The following is a 20,183-nucleotide window of genomic DNA, read 5'->3' as shown; positions in this document are numbered from 1 at the left end:
TGCTTTAATTCTAATTCTAGAACTTTCTACTATCCCATTTTCTTCCCTTTTCACTGGCGCTGATATAACCTAAATGTGTTGCAAGCGCCGTAAAACCCTTAAAAACAAAAACAAAAACAAAAAAACTATCATTGCCACCCAAAATATGTTTTTTCAAATATACATCGCGAAGATTTAATATTCTGCTAGAAGCTGTCCACTGAGGTGATTAATTTTCAGTCTTGGTTAAAAGAGAGTGATAAACTCCTTTTTTTTCTTTCTTTTCGGGATGTGACTTAACCCTCTCCTTACCAACTACAGGAAAATCGTCACATTCGTTACGATACAACCAACATTTTTTCTTATTCAAATTTATCTTGTACGTCATAAAAATTTAAAGAAAATGAACACATTGTGTTGGAGAGCATGTTTTGTTAAAGAAATAATGTATCGCAAGAACTTACTGCTCTTTTTGTTTAAGTTTAAGTGATAAAAAATATATTTTTGTGTTAGTTGGGTTTGAAGTTTTGGGGAAAATCCTGAAAATGGCTGGTAAGGAGAGGGTTAAACTTAAGTGGGGTTTGAGTAAATTTTATGAGAAATTCTATTCTATTCAATTCTGCCGCCCTTTCCATTTTTTATTTTCCAAATTCGAAATTTTCTTTATAATCAGATTTATGCTGCATTTTACTCAGGGTACATAGGATTAGATAATAAATTAAAAAAAATAAGAATTAATATTTAAATACGAGATCTCTGTGATCTTTCTGCGACGTTTAATTTATTATCAGCAAAGGTAAACAAAAACCAAACTATCAACACTAGTAAGCAAATCTATTTATTATTATTATGTTGTTGTTTTTGTTTTGTTTTTTTTTTTTTTTGTAATTTTAAATTGATAGACATATAAAATTACGTATTCCGAATATACTTTTCATGCATTAGCAAAAACGAACTGTGATTATTATTGTTTGTTATGACTATTATTATTATTATTATTATTAATTATTATTATTATTATTATTATTATTATTATTATTATTATTATTATTATTATTATTATTATTATTCTGGTTTGGTTCCTACCTTCCATAGTGGGCAGGGAGGTACTTGCTGTGTCTTCTATCCCTCTTTATGTTTTCCAATTATTTCTGTCATTGTCTTGGGGTGGGATTGCTTGGTTTTGTCCTGTCCTTGGCTGGGAGGGAGGGAGGGAAACAGTCGAATGTATGGTTATAGTTTTGGGAGTTTTTTCCTTGTAAATCATCTCTCTGTCATGTACTGTTATTTTTTCATTTTTAACATATGATTTGTAAACATTTGAGTGTATTCCTTTTAGTAGGGACATGTGCTTGTGTCTGGGTGAGACTTTTAGGTGATCTCAAACTGAGTACTTTGATATTGTGCTCTTGGAATCTACATCTATTTCCTATTTGAACAAATTCCCCTTTGTCTTACCTTTTCTTGGCCACTTTAATTGTAATTCTAGACCTTTTTACTAACCCATTTTCTTCCTTTTTACTGCCTGGCGCTGGTATGACCTTAATGTGTTGCAAGCGCCGTAAAACACTTAAAAACAATAAAAACAAAACGTATTATTATTATTTTATAAGTATCTTTATAGAATAATTTATCTTGAAACAATATATGCTGTTTAACTCTATGCAACAACGGTGTGTGCTTGTGGTGATTTTGTTTTGATTTTGTAAAGGGCCTGCCAGCCTGTTCGTACTGTTTGAATTGTAAGTCACAGATAGTGTGATAAATGATTTATTTTTATTTTAAATATTTTTTTAATATATATATATATATTTTTTTTTTGGAGAAAGACTGAATGAAATGTACATATTATTATTATATTATTATTATTATTATTATTATTATTATTATTATTATTATTATTATTATTATTATTATTATTATTATTATTATTATTATTATTATTATTATTTTATTATTGTTATTATTATTATTATTATTATTATTATTATTATTATTATATTATTATTATTATTATTATTGTTATTATTATTACTATTATTGTTATTATTATTATTATTATTATTGTTATTATTATTATTATTGTATATTATTATTATTATTATTATTATTATTATTATTATTATTTTATTATTATTATTAATTATTATTATTATTATTATTATTATTATTATTATTATTATTATTATTATTATTATTATTATTATTATTATTATTATTGTTCAAAGCCCTGTTTGTAATTCTCTATTCATTAATGGTGTCAGGAACGCCCTTTGTCAAATTCCATATATATGGATAAATGTAATTAATCCTATCTTTTCCCTCCTCCTCTCTCTATGTCTCTCTCTCTCTCTATCTCTCTCTCTCTCCCTCTCTCTCTCTCTCTATTTATCTATCTATCTCTTTTTCAGTCTCTCTCTGTTTCTCTCTCTCCCTTTCTCTCTAGCTATATCCCTTTCTCTCTCTCTATCTATTTATCTATCTCTCACACTCTCTCTCTCCCTCTCTCTCTCTTTCTTTCTCTCTCTCTCTCTCTCTCTCTCTCTCTCTCTCTTTCTCTCTCTCTCTCTCTCCCTCTCTTTTGATAAAGAATTGTTGTTTTAATTTGGGGAAAAACAAACAAACAAAGACAAAAACTGTTGCCCGGATAAACCTGCCATATAAAACACCCATCTACTGATTTATAGGGAATGAGATTAGCGGAAGAGTAGCGTCCCTTGATTGGACGTCACCCATAGTCTGTGACGTCACCGGAAAAGTTACTAAAGAGAGAACGTCATGTTGGCTGTGCGCATGCGTCTCTCGTCCTCATGTCTAATGCCACCGTGAAATTGTTGTGAAGATACTGTCACAGTAAAGATTGTTCACAATTATCTTATTAAATTTTATTTTATTAAGAACTGAATTCATCTCACTCCAGTTATATTTCGGTAGGCTTAGATAAACTTTACCTTCTAATATTAGATCGTCTTTCCTTTTATAGCCTTCCCTCGAATTAATTTCTAATTAGTGAATACTTTTCGTTCTACATTCTGTCACGTAGCCATTTATTATAAAAGCTGATAGGTCTAACATTCGACACTCACTTTCTCTCCACAATCTATGCCGGACGGCCAGTCGCTCTATTCCTATATATATACTGGAAGATTTTTATCTTTTGGGACTTTGTAGATATTATATCTACACCATTAAGACGCCGGAGCTTTTAACTTTGACTGTATAATCTTCAAGGATCAAACCCAAGCCCGCTGTCAGAGGACTTCACAATAACTTCTTACCAATTGCCTGGAAGTGGAATTTTACGAGTCCAATCCTATTATCAGAGGAATAGATCATCCAAGCCCATCAACTGCCTGGAAACGTAAACTTACGAACCTGACATATTATCATAAGTTACGTAAAATATTCATATCTCTATTTGTAACTGCCACGATCACTGTTTATCTCTTTTAATTAAATTTCATCATTATTTTTATTTCATTGTAAACAAATCGTTAATTGTTTTTCATTTATAGTAACTAGTAAATTCTGGGGCCTCATTCTACATATATCTTTATGCATAGTCGAGTAGCTCTTTACTCACTTGAGACCATGACATTTTGGAGGGGACACATATAAAGAATTGAATTTATTTAGTTATATCTATTTCATCTAACTTTAAAGTTTAAATTGTAAAACTCTTAATTGCCCCACTTGATCATATTTTAATTGAACTCCCTATTTACAGGATTAATTTTTTTTCTTTTTCATTTCTTCATTTAAATGGAATAGCAATTTATCCATTCATTCTTTCATTCAAATTGAATAGCATTTTATTGATTCATTCCTTCATTCATTTATTCACTTATAAATTATTCATTCATTCATTGTTCATTCATTTATTTATTCATTCATTCATTCATCCATTCATTCGTTTATTCACTCATTTATCCAATCATTCATACATTTATTCCTCCCTTCATTCTTTCATTCATACATTATCCATTCATTCATTCATCTATTCACTCAGTTTTTCATTCATTCATTCATTCCTTGTCCACTTTGTTATTATATCACTCATTTCATTTTGTTGTTTGCCTCATTCATGAATTGTTTTCAATATGTTTACATTCCATAACGATTCATTCACCTGTCATCCAATCACTCAGTGTTGTGAACACATTTTGTAACTATTGAAAATCTTACGATATTTTATTGTTTTGTATTTCAGACATCACTGTTAAACACTCTTCAATGCCTAATTACAATTGTTGAACAACCATTGAACAAGAGAGAGGTCCCAGCCACGAACTGAGTTGGTAGATATATCCTTCATTATTCTCTTTTACATGAGTTGGGCATCACATAGTAACTATAGACATCGTGATTTGTTTTGCATAGTGATTTGTTTTAAATGCATTTTTGGCATATTACTGTTACCGAAAACCACTTATATATTATGTTCTGAAAAGTGAGTCTTTAAAAACTAAATAATAATAAAAGGAGTCTACTAGCCGTCGTGTTATATTTAGTGATAGATAACTTGGGATTATTTTGGCATCCTATTATTGTTATCACACTCTAGTATATTAGCGTCATTGCGAATAATTGTACACAAACTAACGACGAGTCACACACATTGGTGATACATTTTTCGTAGTAACATAGTTTAGAGTACACGCGATTGACACATTGTTATTGACACAAGTCATAATAACTCCGCATTGTATTGACACATTGCTTTATAAGATATAACGATAAAAGGCATCAAATTCAACATACATAATAAGTTGAAATAAGAGAGAGAGATTTCTAAAAATAGAACAGTTCATTCCAGTAAGTGTAAATAAATAAAACAGTCAGTAACAGTATCCTGTCAATATAATATATATAAAACATCGTAACTAATTTATTGCAACATGGAAGCATATAAAAGATACTTAAGTCTCGCAAAGGACTTAGAAATACCCCAGGAAAGAATATTTTCATGGTGCGAAGAGAAAGTAAAAGAAGAAAAAGAACATGAAGAAAGAATTCGTAGAGAAGAAAATGAAGAAAGAATTCGTAGAGAAGAAAATGAAGAAAGAATTCGTAGAGAAGAAAATGAAGAAAGAATTCGTAGAGAAGAAAATGAAGAAAGAATTCGTAGAGAAGAAAAAGAACACGAAGAAAGAATACGTAGAGAAGAACGAGAAGAAAGAGTCCAAGAAAGGGAACTAAAAAGACAAATAGCTTTAGCAGAAGAAGAAACCAAAAGGACCCAAATGATGCTGGAAATTGAAAAAACAAAAACCGGTCATGAAAGAAAACATAATAATAGTGATGAATTTTTCGTGAAACTTCCACGCATGCCAACATACGATGAACGCTCAGACTGCCTAGAATCCTTCTTACACCGATTCGAAGTTCAGGCTAAAGGTTATCGTTGGCCAGAAAGCAAATGGGCCACAGCCTTGATTAACTGCTTATCTGGAGAACCGCTAAAAGTTTTCTATACCTTAACAACTGAAGATGCAGATGACTATGGTAAAATTAAAGACGCTCTACTAAAAAGATTTAGATTAACGGAAGATGGTTACCAGGAAAGGTTTCACATTGCAAAACCGGAAAGTGGAGAAGACTTTAATACATTCGTGAACCGAATTACTCAATTTTTAAATCGGTGGCTTGAGTTGGCAAACGTAAAACAAGACGACTTTGCAGGCCTTTACTATCTCGCGCTGAAGAATCGAATCTATCAAGCTTGCAACCCAGATTTAGTCGCATTCTTTAAAGAGAGAAAGCCAGAAAACTTGGACAAATTAAAAATCTACGCAGAAAACTTTAACAGCGCACATCCATTGACACCCCTTAGCAGAACATTGAAGGAACCATACTACGCTGCTGCTGCTCAGAGTCCAGGTACACCTAAAGTTCAGTACTCAAATAGAACGAGCCGATCAATCACTCGGAACACGCAAGTGAAACAGGAGGATCATAGTAACAAACCATGGAACAAACAGTTCAATAGAGACCATAGCCGACCCTATCAAAACAAAACAAGAAATAGCACTGACAATAATACTGAGTATAAGAAAACCAACAAACCTATAATTAAATGTCAATATTGTGGAATGAAAGGCCACACAGCAGACAAATGTTACAAAATCGTGGGATATCCAAAAGAAACTGCAAATGCATCACTCCAAACAGGTGTAAACAATCAGACACGAGTAATGTCAGGAGAAAATATAAATGTGTATTGCGTGAAAGGTATGTCACTTTTAACACAAACTCACAAATCAGGATCGCTATTTTTTTGTGAAGGCAAAGCTAATGGAACTGATTGCAAAATATTGAGAGACACAGGATGCAGTACAGTAGGAATAAAAGCATCTTTGATCAATGACGAAGACAAAACTGGAAAAACGGTACAATGCATCACATTCAGTGGCACAGTCGAAACCTTTGAAACAGCTAACGTGTACATAGAAACACCATACTATACAGGAATAGTGGAATGCTGTATACTTCCCAACCCCGTCGCTGATGTTATTGTTGGCAATATAAAAGGTCTTAAAGACAACCCAACAGATGTAAAAGAATGGTCATTAACCCAAGAAACAGCTTGTCTAGCAGAAACAAGAAAGATGACTAACACAACAGAGAAGCCAATGACTATTTATCTTGAACCACAACAATTTGACAGGAACACGTTCATTGAAGAACAGAAAAAGGACCCGACTTTAACTTCATATTTCAATATCGCAAACAAAGGGACGAAATCAAAAGTTGAATACATCATTGAAAAAGATATTCTGTTCAGGTTACATAGGAAAAGAAACAAAATAGCTAAACAACTGGTCACGCCGAGTATTTACAGAAACAAAATCCTTGGAATAGCGCACGATTCAATAACTTCTGGACATCTTGGGAGCTCTTCCACATTGAAGAGAATATCCGAGAATTTCACATGGCCTGGAATTACTAAAGACGTCCGAGAATATGTGAAATCTTGTGACACATGCCAAAGAAGAGTCGCAAAAGGCAGAATACCGAGATTGCCATTAGAGACAACCCCAGTTATTGAAAAAGTTTTTCAAAAAGTTGCAATTGACATTATAGGCCCTTTAACAAAATCAGATAGAAACCATACACACATACTAACACTAGTCGATTACGCAACCAGGTGGCCAGAAGCGATAGCATTGAAATCAACTACATCGGATCACATAGCTGAAGCATTGATGACAATTTTTACTAGAATAGGCATACCAAATGAGATACTGTCGGACAATGGACCCCAATTTACATCACATATGATGCATGAAACCATGAAACTCATGGGAATCCAACACTCATTCACAACTCCCTACCACCCCCAAGCAAATGGTCTTTGTGAAAGATTTAATGGCACTCTAAAGAATATGTTAAGAAAAGTGTCAGCAGAAAAACCAGATGATTGGGACAGATACTTACCAGCAATCCTATTTGCATATAGAGAAATACCCCAAGAATCTACAGGCTACTCCCCATTTGAGTTGATGTATGGACGATCACCTCGCGGCCCGATCAATATAGTAGCCGACATTTGTAAAGGGAATGAGGAGGACAATAACGAAATTATGTTTGCTTACGAATATGTAAGAAACCTGAAAGACAGAATAGAGGATACATGTAAGCTAGCACAGGAATCCGTCACTAAAAAAGCAGAGAAATACAAGGAATACTCCGATCGAAAAAGCAAGTCAAGAAAATTTGAGATTGGTGACAAAGTACTAATACTCTTACCCGATGACTCGAGTAAACTTTTAGCTGCATGGAAAGGACCATTCAAAATAACAGCAGTAAAATCTAATGTTAATTACGAGATTAAAATTAACAACACAACAAAGACATTCCATGCAAATATGCTAAAAAAATATTTTGATAGAGACACAGTGTCGCAACCTATGTTTACTAATATCGAAGCTTCAAATGCAGGATTGATCATACCGTTGGTCATGGGACACAGACACCCGAGACAGAAAAACAAACAAAAATCGCACAATTGCAACCACCTAAGACAAAAAAAGAAGTACGCAAAGTACTTGGGCTCCTAAATTTTTACAGGAAATACATTTACAACTTCGCGCACATCGCGACACCGCTAACAAATCTGACAAAGAATGGGTCACCGAACAAAATTGTTTGGACAGAAGCGTGTCAGAATAGCTTTAACCAATTAAAGGCATTACTCTGTTCAGAACCAATTCTTAAATTACCCGACATATCAAAAGAATTTGTTGTAAGAACTGACGCGTCTGATAAGGGCATCGCAGGTGTACTATTACAGGAACATGAGGGAACTCTAATGCCTTGCTTATATGCAAGCAGAAAATTATTGGACAGAGAATCACGATACTCTGTAATAGAGCGTGAAGGACTAGCCATCGTCTTTGCTTTAAAGACATTCAGCAGATATCTACTGCTAAAAGAGTTTGTGGTCGAAACGGACCATAAACCACTCACGTACATAAGAAATAACAAAATGAATAATAGTAGAGTACTAAGGTGGAGTCTATTTTTGCAAAATTACACTTTCAGTATCTCTCACATACCAGGCTGTGAAAATATTCACGCCGACCTACTTTCTCGATTAGTATAAACACGTGAGAAGGGTATAACTTAACCTCCCATGCATACTGTTAGTTACCTCGCAAACTATGCCAAATCAGAACGCACAATTTCGATAATTTTATTTGTAAACATGATGACCCAACTTAATGTAACATTGAGTATTGTTTGGATATGTATACCATACCCATTCATGATTTGGGAAATCTTCTCTTTATCTATTATTGTTATGAATTTTCACTCATTTATGATTAATAATTGAAATGTCAATATTTCATTTACATTTTCATTCATTTCATTTAGTAAATTACCTTCATATCATCGACTTTAATCATGCTTCATTGCCATCATATTGTTTATCACAATGATTTGTAATCACAATCTTTCATTGTTATTGTCACCCATTCATATACCTACGTTAATATAAACATTTCCATGTCTAGTTAATAAATAATTTAATTGTAGCACAAATCATAACAATGGATTAATGCTAGAGTATCATGATAGCAAATTTACTTCCGTTTGTAAAATCTATCTTTCCCATAATGGTTAAAGAGTATATTTTAAACGTGGGTGGGGGGTGTCACAGTAAAGATTGTTCACAATTATCTTATTAAATTTTATTTTATTAAGAACTGAATTCATCTCACTCCAGTTATATTTCGGTAGGCTTAGATAAACTTTACCTTCTAATATTAGATCGTCTTTCCTTTTATAGCCTTCCCTCGAATTAATTTCTAATTAGTGAATACTTTTCGTTCTACATTCTGTCACGTAGCCATTTATTATAAAAGCTGATAGGTCTAACATTCGACACTCACTTTCTCTCCACAATCTATGCCGGACGGCCAGTCGCTCTATTCCTATATATATACTGGAAGATTTTTATCTTTTGGGACTTTGTAGATATTATATCTACACCATTAAGACGCCGGAGCTTTTAACTTTGACTGTATAATCTTCAAGGATCAAACCCAAGCCCGCTGTCAGAGGACTTCACAATAACTTCTTACCAATTGCCTGGAAGTGGAATTTTACGAGTCCAATCCTATTATCAGAGGAATAGATCATCCAAGCCCATCAACTGCCTGGAAACGTAAACTTACGAACCTGACATATTATCATAAGTTACGTAAAATATTCATATCTCTATTTGTAACTGCCACGATCACTGTTTATCTCTTTTAATTAAATTTCATCATTATTTTTATTTCATTGTAAACAAATCGTTAATTGTTTTTCATTTATAGTAACTAGTAAATTCTGGGGCCTCATTCTACATATATCTTTATGCATAGTCGAGTAGCTCTTTACTCACTTGAGACCATGACAGATACTAGTAGGGAAAAGTGCAATGGCAAAATACTGGTTATAATCTCCTTGGAAGTGTGAACCCAGTCCTCGAGAGGACTTGAATAGGGAATGAGATAAGCGGAAGAGTAGCGTCCCTTGATTGGACGTCACCTTACAGAGAGAACGTCAATTTGGTTTTGAAGTGTCTCAAGCCGCTTTCACCGGAAGCGTGGACGAGAGACGCATGCGCATAACCAACATGACGTTCTCTCTCTAATAACTTTTCCGCCGGTGACGTCACAGACTATGGGTGACGTCCAATTAGGGACGCTACTCTTCCGCTAATCTCATTCCCTATACACCCTGTTACTAAAATGGATATGTCACCTTATTATTCAACATGTAGCCCATTCATTGAGGTAAAGATCTGAACATGTGTGTTTAAAAGTTGCCAGACAAAGCAAGAAAGAAAAATACCAGAAAATAACCGTCCCAAAAAATCAGTCTACCTCGACTGGGGATCGAACCTCAGACCTTCTAATTACCGGTCAGATGTGTTACCATTACACCACAGAGGCTCCCCAACTTGTATAGGGAATGAGATTAGCGGAAGAGTAGCGCCCCTTGGTTGAACATCACCATTGGAGAGAACGTCAACATGGCTTTGCGCATGCGTCTCTCTCGTCCTCGCTTTCGATGAAGTGTCTCCGGAAGCGAGGACTAGAGACTCATGCGCACAACCAACATGACGTTCTCTCTCTACTAATTTTTCCGCCGGTGAAGTCCAATCAAGGGACGCTACTCTTCCGCTAATCTCATTCTCGAGGTCGACTGATTTTTTGGGATGTTACTCTCTCTCTCTCTCTCTCTCTCTCTCTCTCTCTCTCTCTCTCTCTCTCTCTCTCTCTCTTTATTTCTCTTTCTTGCTTTGTCTGGCACCTTTCATACACACTTGTTCAGATCTTTATCTAACACTGGTGCCTGCTTCTTAGTTTCTTAACCTAGTCATTGTTAGACTCCCCCGAGAATTGGTTACACATTTCCAAAGAGCTTAGAACCGGAAGAGAGGAAGTTTTGTCGTTACGACTTCTGCCTTCCCAGTGATTGTTCTGGTCATTTTTTTCAATCAGGCGCCTGTCTGCACGCACGACGGCACAAAATTATTGAGATATTATGTGTTGTCTAATCGTGTTCGAAGACAGAGCTACATGAAGCATTTGAGTATGGTGTGTAGTTGTTGTTGTTGTTGTTGTTGTTGATTTTGTTGTTATTGTTTCAATTTTTGTTGATATTAGTGTTGTCATTGTTGTTGTTGTTGTTGTTGTTGTTGTTGTTGTTGTTATTGTTTCAATTTTTGTTGTTATTGTTGTTGTCATTGTTGTTGTTGTTATTGTTGTTGTTGTTGCTGTTTTATGTTGTTTACTATTATTGTTATTGTTGTTGAATTTTTATTGTCGTTGTTATTGTTGTTGTTATCGTTGTACGATCGCATGTTATAATTATAATGATTAATAAAAGAAACAGCCCACACCGACTCAACGCTGATCAGCCTGATTCTTGTATTTTCTCTCTCTCTCTCTCTCTCTCTCTCTCTCTCTCTCTCTCTCTCTCTCTCTCTCTCTCTCTCTCTCTCTCTCTCATTTTCTTCCTTTTTCTGGCGCTGATATGACCTTAATGTGTTGCAAGCGTCGTAAAACCCTTAAAAACTAAACTAACTAAATTATCTATCTATTTATATATATATATATATATATATATAATATATATATATATATATATATATATATATATTTATATATATATATATATTTATATATATATATATATATATATATATATATATATATATATATATATATATATATATAACCTATGTTTCAATCGACTAATGACGTTGATAATGATAAAGAGGGTTGATGATGAAGATAAACATGACAGTGATAATAATAATAATGATGATGATGATGAAGATGAAGACGACAATTATAATGAGGATGATGATGTTTGTGATGATGATGATGAAGACGACGATAATAATGATGATTATGAATATAATAATGAAAATGATGATGATGATGGTAATGGAAATAATTTCTATCATATTTGTTTATATCTTATCTTTCCTTTCCTATTTAAACAGACAAGGAGTATGTATGTATGTATCCATTTATCTAATCATAATATTTCTGTTTTGAATCTTGGTTGAACTTGTACAGTACAGGGTGTCTCTAAATAAAGGCCATGAGGTACTTTATAGTACGTGAAATAATGAATTCTCTTGAATTTAATGCTATAGATAGTTCGAAGATGACGTCACTCAGGTCTTTGTTATTGTTTTTTGCCATCCGAGTTTATGAGTAATGCTCACTGAACTGTATTAACCCGACTATAAACGTTAATGGATACACACAGTTTTGTGTGTTGGTCCGTTATACTTCCGGATGGCAATGTTGTGAGCTTCTTAGCCAAGCGCATACTATCTATATCGAGTCATCTAAACATTTTGAACTTTGAACTCTTAGGCTAATTTCGTAACATTCTACACACACAAAATCCCTCTATAAATATCAGCGGTTTTGGAGTTTGTATGTTTTGTTTTAAAATATATATATTTTTTTTTTTTGTTGAAACTATAGATAGTTTGCGCTTGGCTAAGAAGCTCACAACATTGCCATCCGGAAGTGTAACGGGCAAACACACAAAACTCTGTGTAACAATGAACTTTTATAGTCTGGATAATACAGTTTAGTGAAAATCATTCATAAACATGGATGGCAAAAAAAAAAAAAAAAACCATAACAAAGACCTGAGTGACGTCATCTTCGTTCTATCTATACATTCTGGGTGGGTTCCTGACCTTCCATAGTGGGCAGGGAGGCACTTACTTGTATCACCCTATATCTGTTTTCCATTATGTTTTCTGTCTTTGTCTTGGAATGAGATTACTTGGTTTTGTCCAGGTCCTCGCCGGATACCCTAGCTCTGGGAGGGAAACAGTCAAATGCATAGTTAAAGTTTTGGGAGAAGATATTTCTTGTCTTGTAAATCATCTCTATGTTATGCACTATATTGTTTTCTTTACATTTTATATATGATTTGTAAACATTTTCTGTCTTTGTCTCGGAATGAGATTACTTGGTTTTGTCCTGGCACTGGCCGGAATCCTAGCTGAGAGGGAAACAGTCAAATGCATAGTTATTGTTTTGGGAGGTGATATTTTTTTCCTTGTAAATCATCTCTCTGTTATGTATTATTATTTTTATTTTGAATGTATAATGTAAGCATTTGAGTGTGTTCCTCTTTGTTGGATTTTGTGCTTGTGTCTGGATGAGACTTGTAGGTGATTTCAAACTAAGTACATTGGTGGTATGCTCTTGGAATCTACATCTGATCCCTATTTGTTCTCAGTTCCCCTTTGTCTTCCTTTCTCTTGGGTGCTTTAATTGTAATTCTAAAACTTTTTACTACCCCATTTTCTCCCTTTTTACTGGCGCTGATATGACCTTAATGTGTTGCAAGCGCCGTAAAACCATTGAAAACAAAAACAAAACAATAGGCGAATACGATTCAATAGTCGTAACGTCACTTCCTTCATAATGACGCATGGTAACTTAGTAACACTGGCTCTAAACTATCGGAATAATGGCCGACGCCCTTATGAAATATTTCTCAGCGAGCATAAAAGCGTATCCAGAGGGGAAAAAAAAAACATAAACTTGATCATGTTTTGACTTTTACACATTCTGGTCACAAGACATATGAAAAGTTCTAGCCAGCTTGAAGAATAAAAAGTAATGATTTTCTTTGTTTAGAACCAAGATGGCTGCCGTTGCCGGGCGGCGTGACATCAGACTGCTGAATCCAATTGCCTGTAGAATCTTTTGTTCCATATTTGAACCAGTCCCCCTCTGTCTTGCTTTTTCTTTCATGCTTTTTTATCTTCATTAATTATCCTATTTTTCCTTTATCACCTTTCTTTTTGATGACGCTAAAATGACCTATAAATAGTAACGCAAGGGCCCTAAAACCCATAAAAACAACACAAGGTCAATGTATATATTCTTGAAGGTCTCTGTATCTATTCTTGTCAATATACAAGAGACTCCTCCTCCTCTTCTCCCCCCACCAACCCCCCCCCACATCAAAAAAAGAAAAACAAAGAAAGAAAGGAAAAAAACAACAACCAACAAACAGACCCTAGACAAAACAAAAGAAAAAGTATTAAATAACAACACATTTGTGTAGTTATGTGTTCTAGTGGCTTGGACCAGAAACTCCAAGGTTCGAGTCTCGTTCTGAGTGGCACTGCTTGGAAAAGAAAGGCTCTTTACTCTCACTGTACGCAGGTGTAAAATGAGTAGCCACCTGGCGTTTAACAGTGTTATGTCTGTCCGAAAAAAAGTTGTAATAATATAGGCATCGTGTCCCGACCTGCGTGTTAAGTGTTGCTGTTGGCTTGGGACCCTTTGTAATAACGCCTTTGAACACGCTTCGTGGATATTGCGCTCTATAAAAGTGCGCTTGTTTTACTTACTTATTTAATTCTCTTTGATGTTTCATAAATACACAAGGTAGTGGACATTGCGCTCTATGAAAGTGCGCTTATTTTTCTTACTTATTTAATTCTCTTTGGTGTTTCATAAACACAAAATGTCTACAGTAAGGAACGCCGATGACTTCTGTCTTCTGCCAGCTTCCGAAATTCACCCCAGGTCCAACCAATCGTCTCCAATTTTCCAATGGTCTTCCCTTTTTGCGATTTCCCTGGGGTGTCCATAAGTAAATAAAATAATTCCCTTTATTCATCCCCAATGGGGGAATTTGTCTTTAGGGCCAATTCTAAGGGAAGACTGAAATAATCCAGGCGTCAGCTGCAGAGCAGCGCCGCAAAGTGAGCTAGGGCGAGGTGACTTTCTAAAGGCCACACAGCCCAGCGGCGGGTGATTGAACTAGGTACCTTTCGAGTACGAAGCAAAGACCGTACCACTGAGCCACGCTGCCCCTGAGCACTGTTTTTGCTCATTAACTTATTTACTTACCTACTTACCTACTCCTCTTTGCTGTTTCATAAACACAAAAGGTTGACAGTAAGGAGCGCCAGTGACTCCTGTCTTCTGACAGCTTCCGGACCTCACCCCTAGGTCCAACCGAAGGATGTCATCATCTCTCTTTCTTTCCACCGATCTTCTCCAAGTCTTAGTGTCCAGTCGTCTTCCGCTATTGCCAGTGACTTCTGTCTTCTGACAGCTTCCGGACCTCACCCCAGGTCCAACCGAAGGATGTCATCATCTCTCTTTCTTTCCATCGATTTTCTCCAAGTCTCCAGTCGTCTTCCGCTATTATTTATTTCGATTACCCTGCGGGGTCGATCTGTCCGCTTGTTTCATATTATTTCTATTTTTAGACTCACATAGTGGGCAGGGAGGCACATTCTGTGTCTTTTATCCCCCTATATCTGTTTTCCAACATGCTTTCTTAGTCTTAGTCTTGGACTGAGATTACCTGGTTTTGTCCAGGCCCTGGCCGATACTAATGCTGGGAGGGAAGCAGTCAAATGTATAGTTAGAGTATTGGGAGATGATATATATTTATTTGTAAATCATTTCTCTGTTATACACTATATTATAATTTGTTTACATACTGTATATGATTTGTAAACATTTGAGTGTGTTCCTCTTAGTGGGGACCTGTGCTTGTGTCTGGAGACTTTTAGGTGATCTCAAACTAAGTACTTTGATAGTATGCTCTTGGAATCTACATCTGTTTCCAATTTGAACGAATTCCCCTTTGTCTTCCCTTTTCTTGGTTACTTTAATTGTAATTCTAGAACTTCTTACTTTCCCACTGTCTTCCTTTTTACTGGCGCTGATATGACCTAACTGTGTTGGAAGCGCCGTAAAACCCTTAAAACAAAACAAAACATTTCCCACTGTCTTCCTTTTTTACTGGCGCTGATATGATCGTGTTTGCAAGCGCCGTAAAACCCTTTAAAACAAAACAAAACGTTTCCCACTGTCTTCCTTTTTTACTGGCGCTGATATGACCTTAATGTGTTTGCAAGCGCCGTAAAACCCTTTAAAACAAAACAAAACATTTCCCACTGTCTTCCTTTTTTACTGGCGCTGATATGACCTTAATGTGTTTGCAAGCGCCGTAAAACCCTTAAAAACAAAACAAAACATTTCCCACTATCTTCCTTTTTTACTGGCGCTGATATGACCTTAATGTGTTTGCAAGCGCCGTAAAACCCTTTAAAACAAAACAAAACATTTCCCACTGTCTTCCTTTTTTACTGGCGCTGATATGACCTTAATGTGTTTGCAAGCGCCGTAAAACCCTTTAAAACAAAACAAAACATTTCCCACTGTCTTCCTTTTTTACTGGCGCTGATATGACCTTAATGTGTTTGCAAGCGCCGTAAAACCCTTTAAAACAAAACATTTCCCACTGTCTTCCTTTTTTACTGGCGCTGATATGACCTTAATGTGGTTGCAAGCGCCGTAAAACCCTTTAAAACAAAACAAAACATTTCCCACTGTCTTCCTTTTTTACTGGCGCTGATATGACCTTAATGTGTTTGCAAGCTCCGTAAAACCCTTTAAAACAAAACAAAACATTTCCCACTGTCTTCCTTTTTTACTGGCGCTGATATGACCTTAATGTGTTTGCAAGCGCCGTAAAACCCTTTAAAACAAAACAAAACATTTCCCACTGTCTTCCTTTTTTACTGGCGCTGATATGACCTAACTGTGTTGGAAGCGCCGTAAAACCCTTAAAAACAAAACAAAACATTTCCCACTATCTTCCTTTTTTACTGGCGCTGATATGACCTTAAAAACAAACAAAAACAAATATGTTTAGACAAATTGATAAAGAAAAATCAAAGCGTGTTTTATAATGTGCATACACAAAAGGTCACGTTTATTTTTAGATATAAAATTTTGTATTATCATCAACGAACAAAAGGAGAACCCCTGGCCTCCTCCTCCTCCTCCTTCATCATCATTATTATCTTCTCCCCAGCCTTTCTCAGGTCCTTCTTCTCCTTCTCCTCCTCCTCCTTCTCGACCACTGCTACAACCATCACCACCACCACCACCGCCGCCACCTCCTCCACCATAAATACTACAACCTCTGAAGATTTCAGACACCTGTAATGTCACGTGATTTATCTGCCGTACGCCATGTATGGTTTGTACATATGCATCATGTATTCGGCCGTCAGGATTCGGTTGATCAAGGTTTTGGCTGGTAAGAAATGAAAGGAAAATGGGAAAGAGGTTAAATAATAATAATAATAATAATAATAATAATAATAATAATAATAATAATAATAATAATAATAATAATAATAATAATAATAATAATAATAATAATAATAATAATAATAATAATAATAATAATGGACAGCATATATTGCAGGGTTGCCAGCTTATTTTCAGGCATTCTGCCAACTGGATTAAAAAATCTGCCAAATACCACAAAAACCTGCCAAACTGTACTATTTATAGTTACTTCTTTGAAAACTCATCAGTTTTGTTAAACAAAAAATTCGAAAGGCCGATGTCGTAATATTTTTTTCATTTCCCAATTTTAAAAAAGCACTAATACATATAAATTGCCATGGAAAACGTGGAAAATAAAATCCACCAAATATCTGCCCAATTGCCAAACTGTTTTTTATTCTGCAAGACGACCTCAAATTCTGCCAAAAAAGGACATTTGGCAGAAAATCTGCCAAATTGGCAACCCTGATATATTGGATATCACCATTGTCACTACCACCACCACCATCATCATCATCAGTAGCAGCATCACCACCACTACTACCACCATCATCATCATTACTATCCTCCTCCTCTTCCTCCTCCTCCTCCTCATCATCATCATTACCATCCACCTTCTGATCATCATCATCATCATCATCATCATCATCATCATCATCATCATCATCATCACCACCATTATCATCAACAACATCACCATCATCATCATCATTACCATCCTCCTCCTCCTCCTCCTCCTCCTCATCATCATCAACATCATCATCATCATCATCATCATCACCATCATCACCATCATTACCATCCTCCTCCTCCTCCTCATCATCCTCATCATCATCATCATCATCATCATCATCATCATCATCATCATCATCATCATCAACAACAACATCACCATCATCATCATTACCATCCTCCTCCTCCTCCTCCTCCTCCTCCTCCTCATCATCATCATCATTAACAACTACAACAACAAACACATCATCATTATCACCATCACCACTACTACCAGCACTTACGCAGTTTGATGTTCTTTCCAGGCAAACCCTGAGGTCCTTTAAAACCCTTTGGTCCCTTGAATCCGGGAAGACCTCCTGTAGACCCAAAACATACATTATTATTATTATTATTATTATTATTATTATTATTATTATTATTATTATTATTATTATTATTATTATTATTATTATTATTATTATTATTATTATTATTATTGTTAAAAGTGGGTTAATAATCTTGCCCAAGAAAAAAAGCGAAAGTGCCTGAAGCGGGACTCGAACCCAGGATCTTCCTGATCACAGTGTAATGCCTTAACCACTCAGCAACCAGCAGCTTGGTCTAAACAAAGAAAATCAGTACTATTTATTCTTCATGCTGGCTTGAACGTTTTCACATGTCATGTGATCAGAATGTATAAAAGTCAAAACATGATCATCATCATCATATCTTGTCGCGCCAGTGAGTCAGCCAGTCCCGGGCAGTCTGGTTGCATTCCCTCAGGTCAGCATTGGTGCAGTGAGGTCCCAGCGAGCATTCGGACAGGATGTGGTCCATGGTCTGTCTGGTGTGACCGCATGGGCATGATCAGATTTATAATGCCTTTCTCCTCTCGATACACTTTTAAGCTCGTCGAAGATGTATTTCATAATGGCTCCCGCCATAATTCCGATAGTTTAAAATCAGTTACTAAGTTATTATACGTCATTAAATAAATAAATAACAAAATAAAATAAATAAATAAAATTTTATTCATCCCCATGGGGAATTTGTCTTTAGGGTCTATTCCAAGGGAAGACTGGAATAACCCAGGCGTCAGCCGCAGTGCAGCGGCGCCAAGTGAGCTAGGGCCAAGTGACTTGCTCAAGGCCACACAGCGCAGCAACAGGTGATCGAACTCGGTACCTTTCGGGTACAAAGCAAAGACCGTACCGCTGAGCCACGCTGTCCCCTTACGAGGGATGTGACGTCCCAACTGTTGAACACTATTACAGGTCGTAAAAGAGCGAGGATGGATGATCTCCACTGACGACCAGCATAATATGTTTAGACTAGAAAATAAGACGCCATCACTCTAAAACCAGAAGATCAATCCCACAAGGTATTTATCCAGTACTCCGGAAGAGTGCTTTTACGCTTCCAATGAGATTGAAACCATTAATTTTATTTATTTTATTTTTTTACATCACACTTGTATTCCCAATTAACCCGTAGATCTTTGACCAATCAAATCATGGAATTTGTGATACACTTTCATACGTGCTCGGACAAACATAGTTTGTTGTTTTTAAACAATAACTTTAACTAATTCGACCTCCATCTGATCGTTGTTATTGTTTTTGTATTGACAAATGGGTGACTAGTTATCACACGATTTTCTCGATCATATATAAACGTTTAAGTTTACACATAGTTTTCTGTGTTGATTCTACTGAGCAAGAGGTAGAACAGTGGGTATTTCACTTAACACATACCATCAATAGCAAAACCTGTGTAGTTTGCTGTGTCTACCAATCACTGCCATTTTTTACATTATGACGATTGTCCGAGAGGCGGGTTATCTATCGGTTAATTAAACTAATCAACAACTTGAATGGGCATGATCTATATTACATTTCCATGTGCTCGAGGTCATTGGTCAAATTGGAATATGTGCTCAAAGTGACCCACATAGTGAAAAGTGTTTACAGCTTTTGAAATATCTAACATCACGATTGGTCATTTCGTTCAGCTTGACACATTTGTATGTTTACAACTTTCATAAACAAATCAGCGTCTTTACATTTCTGAAGAAATATCCAATCGTTGGACATCAACAAATCATGTGATTGATGACTTGGTTGGACGAAAGCATGAATATATATCGCTCAAATTCTCTGTTTTTATCACTCTAAAATACGGTTTTCATTTTCCTCTATAGATAGTATGCGCTTGGCTACGAAGCTCACAACATTGCTATCCGGAAGTATAACGGAACAACACACAAAGCTATGTGTAACCTTAAACGTTTATGGTCTGGTTAATATAGTTTAGTGAGAATACTCTTCGACAGTCGTA

The 20,183-nt window shown here is 35.6% G+C and overlaps 1 protein-coding gene across 1 annotated transcript in view; it reads right to left on the bottom strand.

Moving 5' to 3' along the window:
• Window positions 1-16,736: 16,736 nt before the first annotated feature.
• LOC144960629 (uncharacterized) overlaps window positions 16,737-20,183 on the bottom strand; it is an 11,428-nt gene continuing 7,981 nt past the window's right edge. Inside the window, exons 6-7 of the mRNA XM_078893865.1 lie at window positions 18,149-18,223; window positions 16,737-17,094 (exon numbers count right to left, since the gene is read on the bottom strand). Of these exons, the coding sequence (XP_078749991.1) occupies window positions 17,015-17,094; window positions 18,149-18,223 (155 nt within the window). The 3' untranslated portion in view covers window positions 16,737-17,014. The remainder of the gene's footprint in view (window positions 17,095-18,148; window positions 18,224-20,183) is intronic.

Source organism: Berghia stephanieae, chromosome 15 (genome assembly GCF_034508935.2).
Source record: "Berghia stephanieae isolate SIO BIC M18660-M18661 chromosome 15, UCSD_Bste_1.3, whole genome shotgun sequence".
Lineage (NCBI taxonomy): Eukaryota > Metazoa > Mollusca > Gastropoda > Nudibranchia > Aeolidiidae > Berghia > Berghia stephanieae.
Note: the sequence above shows the minus strand (reverse complement) of the source record. Positions and strands in the feature narration are given on the sequence as shown.